Source organism: Mytilus galloprovincialis, chromosome 4 (genome assembly GCF_965363235.1).
Source record: "Mytilus galloprovincialis chromosome 4, xbMytGall1.hap1.1, whole genome shotgun sequence".
NCBI lineage: Eukaryota > Metazoa > Mollusca > Bivalvia > Mytilida > Mytilidae > Mytilus > Mytilus galloprovincialis.
In genome coordinates this window covers 75894197-75902717 of record NC_134841.1, presented here as the reverse complement: position 1 = coordinate 75902717, position 8521 = coordinate 75894197, and the positions used below count along the sequence as shown (strand labels likewise).

The window sequence follows — 8521 nt, the reverse complement described above, 5'->3', positions numbered from 1 at the left end:
CGGTACCCAACTCGACTCCTTTGCACACATACAAGTTTCCCACCAAATTCTATTGCATCTGCATACATAGAAGTGACAATGTTGGCAGTATTGAATGCATAGAAGTGTTACAAGATGGGATTCGTCCAGTCAGAAAAAATCACCTTAGCATTTGACAAAGCCAGAATAAAACTTTTCGGTGTATACAAACATTAATGCTACGCTTTAATAATTTGAACTTGATAGATAAAATTATGAGTTATTGAGTATGCATTTTCATTTTAAGGTCTAAAAATTGTGTCTTTGAAACGAAGTCAAAGTTAATTCGACAGCCAAATAAGCCGAATAAACCACAAAAAATGACCAACTTCTGGGGGCTTTCATTTTAAGTCTTTGCAAAATTTTCCCTAAACTTAAGTAAGAGTCATAAAGCAAGATAAAGCGAAAACAAATCTTACTCTACCGGGACACGTAATCCAACTCTGGTTTAATATATTTTTAATATATTCCAGGCGCATATTTATTGAAATGTAACAAAAAATTAACAAGTCGTGTATTCTTGGGAGGTACATTGCATACAAGGAAAAGGCCTGAAAAAATATGATCCTTTTCTGTATGGAATGGGTCCAAATATTTTTGACTCGCTCCGCTCGGCGATAATAAACTGCCTCCTCTTACAGGCAATTTACGGCTCTGTCATCCTCAATCTAATTAGATTGTGTCATCCTCTACTACTTACAAGAAAATGGTACAGTAGGACACTTTAAGGGGTGAGAACAATAAAAATAATAATAAGAAACGGGACAAAAACATAAAGTCGCCAAAACTCCGTGACTTAACTAGGTGTACACTGAGACTACTATAACACATAGTAGTCTCAGGTGTACACGAGTCTTATTTAATCAGTGATAACAAGACTATCAAAATAACAATACCAAAGTCGATGCCAATTATTTTTTAGTTCGTTGCATAGTTTTAGGTTTTCAGACTTATCTACTTTCAGAACTCTCCTGTGTCAAGGTGAAGGACACAAAAATGGAAAAACAGAAATGACACAAAAATTGATGGATATACACAGATTTTTATGCTTGTAGGTAAAAAAATATCGTAGAACGACCACATGTTTTGAGGGCTTACATCAACCCATCAAATTAAGAATAAATCTTTTGAATTCCAAAAATCAAATGTCTAATTTAACCGAGAATCAAGATGTGAATATCATCATCCTAAAAAAAAACAAAAAAAAAACACACACACACCAACATGAGACGTGAGACTGACTCATATTTTTTTAACATGCAGTGACATGACCAATCTGATTAAAATACAAATCAAATATAAACACTTCATATACAAAATGTGGAAACACTCTGATCTACTTTCTGTTCAAAAATGAAAGACCTACAAAAAAGTCAGGATCCTAGTCCAAATAATTATGACATCTTGAAAGAGGGACAAAAGATACCAAAGGGACAGTCAAACTCATAAATCTAAAACAAACTGACAACGCCATGGCTAAAAATGAAAAAGACAAACAAACAACAGCACACACGACACAACATAGAAAACTAAAGAATAAACAACACGAACCCCACCAAAAAACTGGGGGTGATCTCAGGTGCTCCGGAAGGGTAAGCAGATCCTGCTCCACATGCGGTACCCGTCGTGTTGCTTATGTGATAACAAATCCGGTAAATGGTCTAAGGCTATTATATTTTTTTCTTTGACGCCTTAAAAAGTACGTTGCAGGAAGGTGTCAAATTTTTTTTTTAAAAAGCCTCACAAGACTTGTGTAAATTATTTTGTTTTGGCTCTGATACTGACTGAGGCTTATGATATAATGTCTTATTGGTGACTATGAATAGTCAAATTGCCATTTGTACGCTATATGGGGGCATTATTTTCTAATTCTGTTTTCTTTTTACTTATTTTACCAGTTTACCGTTTTTTTTTTATATTATTTATTATTATCAATGTGCCACCAGCATTAAGAAAAATGAAAATATTGACATGAAAACTAAAATAGTGAATATATAATGTGAAGGCATATATTATACATGGTAAACATTTTTTTTAATACTACAGTACTACCTGTGACATTATCTTATTCATGGTGGCCATAAAAATTATGTCCACCATGGTCTCCCTTTATGTCCATCATTATACCCCCTGTCGCTTAATTAATACACAAGGTATTAATCAAAAACTAGTCAAGGATAAAGGCAAATCTTGAATGCATTGAAGTGTTCAAATTATATGACTTACAGGTCATGTGTCTCATGTATAATAGACATGTATGTGTTTGTGAAATTTAATTACTGTGATTATGACAAGAAAATTTAAAAATAAAATGAAATAATATAACTAGTTGAATAAATAGCTGATTTTTTTTAAAATTTTACTCATGACTATTTGTTTTGACATTATACCTTTTTAATCAATTTAAGTTATTTTTTACATGTGCTTTATGGTAAGTGAAGAATAGATGAATATCATCTTCTAATATAATGCAAACTTTCCCAATGCCTGCCTTTTTCTATTGAAATGTTGTTTCTCAAATGTATTACTAAATGTAAATTTATGCAAATTTTTATACTTAAATTTTTCTGAATTTGAAAAATACCTACATGTATATGAGATTTAAAAAGAATTGTAGAATTGTAAACTTGAATTAAAAAAAAAAACTGTTTTGTTGATCTTATATTGCTGATTACTTTTTTCTGCTGTCATTGTTTGTTATCTAAATATACATGCAGAAGACCATAAAAGGTATAAATGAGTGAGCAGTAGCTCAAACTACATCTTTTTAACTATTACAATGTGCATACCATTTCTTTCAGATTAAACAATGACTGAAAAAGAATTTGCCACATCAGACAATGTTGTAGAGTCAACAGGCAATTCAATTGATGCATTAATTCAGGCAAGTTCTATGATACAAGATGACAACATAGATAACCAAACACAATGCCAGACAAGCTTTGAAGAACAAAGGGAACTAGATCGTTCATATATACAACAAAATGAAGATAAACAATCACCACGGTCAACACAGAGTTCATCGCCACAGAACTTATCACATGACACTGGTTATCAAAACAGCGATGCAAGTTTTGAAGACGGTCGAATGGGATATGATTCCATTAAAATGGATGATGGGGAAAATAATGACGATTTCCCATACCAGTACATGGACTCATCACCGGAGAATGTTTTGGATATGAGAACAGGTTCACCAACTAGATTCTACAAATGCAGATTTTGTCCATTTACAGCAAGTACATATACACAACTTCAACTTCATATGCCTAAACATGGAGGTAAGAGTCAAAGGGAGATAATTTAAAAATAAAAAGGGAGAAAACTTTATGGAGCTTAATATGATCAAATTTAAAGAAAGATTACTGATTTATGAAAATATGTATTCGGATTGATTGAATTTAGTCTTTTAAATGTCAATTGTCAAAAAAGTATCAAATATTCAGAACTCAAACATAAAACTAATCTAATCTGAATGTTTGGCAAAGTTTTTTGACCAGATACAGGTTGGGAAATTCAACTGCTGATGGGAAAAAGACTGTGAAAGCCGCTAACAGAGGTGGTGTAAAAATATTGTCAAACCCAGTCAGATTAACCCCAGATCTGAAGAAAGTAATGCACATACAACACATAATTAACACCTGGATTCCCCCCCCCCCCAAAAAAAAAAAAAAACAACAACATTATACATTTAGATAAAACAATAAATTCATATAATGTATGATATATTTGGGAATCCAAGAACAATCCACAGTTACAAATATTTTTTAAAGCATCTTACTTGAAACTCATCAATTTGATTGTTGCATTCTACTTTGTCCTGGGTAAAATTAGATTTTAAGATAAGGCTAATATACATGTATACAATATTTGAAAAACTTAAATCATTCTAGTCTCAAATGACAAAATCGCAATAATAAATGCACGCAATAATTTCTGAATTAACAGTATATGTATGTGTTTGTTGAAATGAATTTATTTATGCTACATTGTTGGATCAAAATTCCATAATTGAAAATCATAAAAAACTTAAAATTCTTATTTTCTATTATAATTTCAGGTGTGAAGGCATTGAAATGTTCATTATGTGACTATACAACTAACGATAAAAGTAATTTCCGTCGACATAGAAGACTACATATGGGCAGCAATCCTGTTAATGTTCTAAAGTGTAGTAAATGTGCCTACACAACCATTCTACCCAGGAAATTTCGTGATCACTGCTTACAAGCTCATAATGACAGAATTGAACCACCAAGAGTACATCATTTTGAAACATCAGTGCACTCACCATACCAACCACCAAGTTTTCACCAAACCCCCTTGCAAATTGATACCTTGGATCTCAGTGCTCATGGTCAGCCATCACCTTCAAATTCAAACATGACAGCCACTAATGCATTACATTCATTACTATCAGGCATCCATCCAACACAATTATCTTATCGACCACAAAACAATCCAACTTTACAAACCCAATGTCTCAATCAATTTAGCAATTATGTACCACAAGTTCAACGTCAAACTGAAGAAAATCACATGGCATCGAACTACTTAAGATCTATTGTCTCATCCATTATGAACACCAACATGCCACCGAGGGTGCCTGTCACAAGTACCATGACATCATCTGGTTATTTCCTACCTAGAACTACTGAGGTTCACCGTGAATGTCAGTCGTCATGTCTATCATCAAATTACCAAAGTAATTTACCAAGCTCAAGACAAGTGAAAGTCAAAATAGAACCTCGAGATTACGATGAAGCTACTGATTTACATGTATCAAGTTCTGGTCCTCCATACAGAGCACCAAAAGATATGTCACATCGGATAAACATGCAACCCTACCAGCAAAGACTTGTTGAAACATTTGAAAATAATTCACAAAATGAGTCATCAAACTGCATGGACAGCATCAGAACAAATTCTACCGATTCGTCATCATCACAACAGGAAGTTAGATCTAGTGCAGACAATGTTGTCAATACTACAGTCAAATCAGAAACTACAACAATAGGCGTGCAATGTGGACTTCACAAATCTGATTCATTAATAGAAATTTCACAAATTCAACCGACTGTAGACTGTGGTATTCAGTGTGAGCTGATGCATCACTCAAGAGTAGTAGCAGCAGATTGTCCAGTTAAAGAAAACACTTGTGGACACTGTGGCATCACATTTGATGATGAAGTTTTATATTCTATTCATATTGGTTGCCATAGCCATACTGACCCATTTGTGTGTAATGTTTGCGGGAAACAGTGCTCTAATAAATACGGCTTTTACTCTCATATAATGAGAGGACATCACTATTAAGAAAACATAATGTTGTTTTTCTGGCAATACAGGGGCGGATCCAGCCATTTTAAAAAGGGGGGTTCCTAACCCGGGACAAAGGGGGGGTTCCAATTACATGTCCCCATTCAAATGCATTGATAGTTCAAAAAAAAGGGGGGGTTCCAACCCCCAGAACCCCCCCTCTGGATCCGCGCCTGCAATATATGTAATAACAAACCTGAAAAAAAATATCAGTTATTTTGACTGGGTTATTTTGAACTACAGCATCCCAATTGTGTTAGTATGGAAAACGATAGACGCCTTCTAAGGTTTAAAATTTCTGATCTGTATTTTTATTGTTACAGATTTCTTCATTTTTCCCTCTATTAAATACATGTAAGTATTGTACAATGGAAAAGTCATTTATAACACAATTTTTGGTGTTATTGAATTTAATTAAATGCTGACAATATGCAATAGCCTGTTCCAATTTGGAATTCCTTTAACAAATCTGAAATTTTATTTAAATTATATTTTGCAATAAAAATTATTAAGCCATTGTTTAGAATTCACATGAGTATATAGAAACTTACATTTGAAAAGAATACTACTTATGCATAGCTTGCAAATGTCAAATACTATTGACAAGTTGAATTATAGATAATAGGAAATTTCTGAGGGTGTTATGAGGGAAATAAATGTCTTGCATTCTTCATTTTTCTGTGTGTTTGATGTTATACAATTAAATTGTTACATTCAAATAATGTTAATAAATTGTAGGAAATGATGCATTTATGCTGACTCATCTAGGAGTTTTGGCAAGTCAGAAATATTTCAGTCCATAGAAATCACAGGGTGAGAAAACAGGGTCTGTTGGGGGAACTTGAAAACATACTGTTTATTTTTGCTTTAAATGCTGCTTTATATGGAGTTATCTTTTTCAACTTTAATGTTATACAAATTTATTACATGTTTTAGAACTTTATTTTTTTTATTTGAAATATACATTGTACCTTTATTTTTATTTTTTATCTAGAAAATTTATGACTATGTATTACAAGTAAAAAAGATATAAAAAGATAAAGCTTTGTTCTTTCATCATTATACAGCCTACAGGGCAATAACAATGCAAGCTGTTCATCACGAAAAATAACCTAAAAGATTCATTAAGCTTTTACTCAATGTTGAAGGCCTCACTGTGAAAAAAAAATGAGAAAAGGAATATAAAAAAAGGCACCATTCTTTTGCTTTGCGTTTTCTAAAATGTGCAAAGGGATTTTGTATCACAACTGAGTACACAAAAACATTCATTTTCCATTCCTGGACCGGAAATTTTCTGTTTTAATTTGACTGTTTAACAGATAGTTCATGTACATGTATACAATTTACAGATGTTTATTGCTTATTGCTTTATTGGCAAAAATAGCATACATTTGAACATATTCAGTGTAAGAACTGAGTTCTGATAATGGAAATGCTGGGACTCCCTGCCAGGGGTATAGGCAAATGACTGTCTGTCACTAGACGATAAATGGATGTTTGGTTGATATTTTGACCGTTTTAAATCAGGTCATTAACACATCTCCTAAATTTTTGTTGTAAATTTCCTTAAACACATAGCTCTAAAACAATGGTAGAAAAGTTAAAGATAAAAACAAAAATATCCCACAGAACCAAGTTTCATTGGAAGAGTCACTGGTTAACTGGAGAAGTTCTGATAGTTTGTTCTTGGATCAAATCTATAACTTGCTATACATGCTATACAAGACCATCTACATTGTAAGCGATTTAGAGAACATGTATTTGCCTTGTAGGTGAGGTAGCTATTAAAGATATCACGGACAAACTGTTTGCTTTATACCTATCAATTCAAATTACAGCAAAGCACGAAAATACCTCAGTTTTGTTCATCTTTAAACAACCTTTCTGACCTTGGTGATGACATTGGAAATATAATTCATTAAAATATATAAGCGCATTGCTTTGTCCAGGCTCAATTTATGGTAACATCAGAACTAGGTTGATATCACAAATGAAGGGTTTTCTTTTGAATCGGTTGTTGATAAGACATTTCCAAGATAAAAGAAGACAAATATTTTCAAATCAATTGTCACGTGTACAGTGGTTCGGGTTAATGATGACATTCAGTTAATAACTGGCTTTAACAAACTGGAAACTGTGATATCCAGAATAGGATAGACTTTACAGCACCAGATATTATTCTTAGCGTTTTTGCAAGGTTTTAAAGTTTTTGTAGTCAAGTCTGTATCACAGATACTTTAAGCAATTTAGGTGAATTGTATTTGTTGTATGTAATTATATAATGATTGTAAGGTGTACATGTCTGACTGACAGGTTTCATCTGACCATGACCTCAGTTCAAGGCTCATCCATGAAGTTAAGTTTTTGTGGTTTAATCTATTTCTGCAGATACTATAAGGAATGAGGCCACTATAATTTTAAAGAGATGTGGTATGGTTGCAATTGAAACAATTATTCACCAAAGTTAAAATGGAGTGAGAAAACAAACAGCCATATCTAAAACATAACGATTTCACAAAAGACATGAAGCAATGACAACCACTAAACTACAGTCTTCTGACTTGCAACAGGCACATCTAAAAGAATGTGGCAGGGTTACACATGTTTGTGAGCTCTCAACCTGCCCCTAACCTGGAACAGTGGTGTTACAGCACAACATATGGACATAAAAATCAGTTGAGTATTTGGTTTAAGGAATGATTGTAGTTGGTACATGTTTTTGATTTTCATGCTGCTATAAGTAATAAGTTGACTATATGTGGTGTATGGAATGATAATAAGGTGTACATGACTACCTGGCAGGTTTCTTCTGACATTGACCTCATTTTCATGGTTCACAAGTCAATGTTAAGTTTTTTTGATTATTTCTTAGCTTAGATATTATAAGCCACAGGTCAACTATATTTGGAATATATTGTAAGCATGTTGATTGACATCTTTTTTTCTTGTTTTTGTGCTGTTGGATGACTGTCTCATTGATTGGGATTCCTGATCCCTATTAATTCAGAGGTCTACATGTGAACTCCACAAAATGGCAAGTGTCTTCTCCATATTAGAGTTGAGACAGGTGAATACTGTATAAATTCAGAAATTATTGCGAAAAATTACTCACATTTTGATATTATTTATATGAATTAAACAGGATTTTTCTCAATATCGCAAAATTAAAATTACATTTTAGTCT

At 32.9% G+C, this 8521-nt stretch overlaps 1 protein-coding gene across 2 annotated transcripts; it reads left to right on the top strand.

Moving 5' to 3' along the window:
- The first annotated feature begins 959 nt into the window (after positions 1-959).
- LOC143072968 (uncharacterized) lies at positions 960-6379 on the top strand. 2 transcript variants are annotated; one of them, XM_076248155.1, is made up of 3 exons: positions 960-1069; positions 2820-3299; positions 4079-6379. In XM_076248155.1, exons 2-3 carry the CDS (start codon positions 2828-2830, stop codon positions 5332-5334), a joined length of 1728 nt encoding a protein of 575 aa, XP_076104270.1. In that variant the 5' UTR covers positions 960-1069; positions 2820-2827; the 3' UTR covers positions 5335-6379. The 2 variants fall into 2 exon arrangements, with proteins under 2 accessions (XP_076104270.1, XP_076104271.1); XM_076248156.1 differs by having other exon boundaries at positions 982-1073.
- The last annotated feature ends 2142 nt before the right edge of the window (positions 6380-8521 follow it).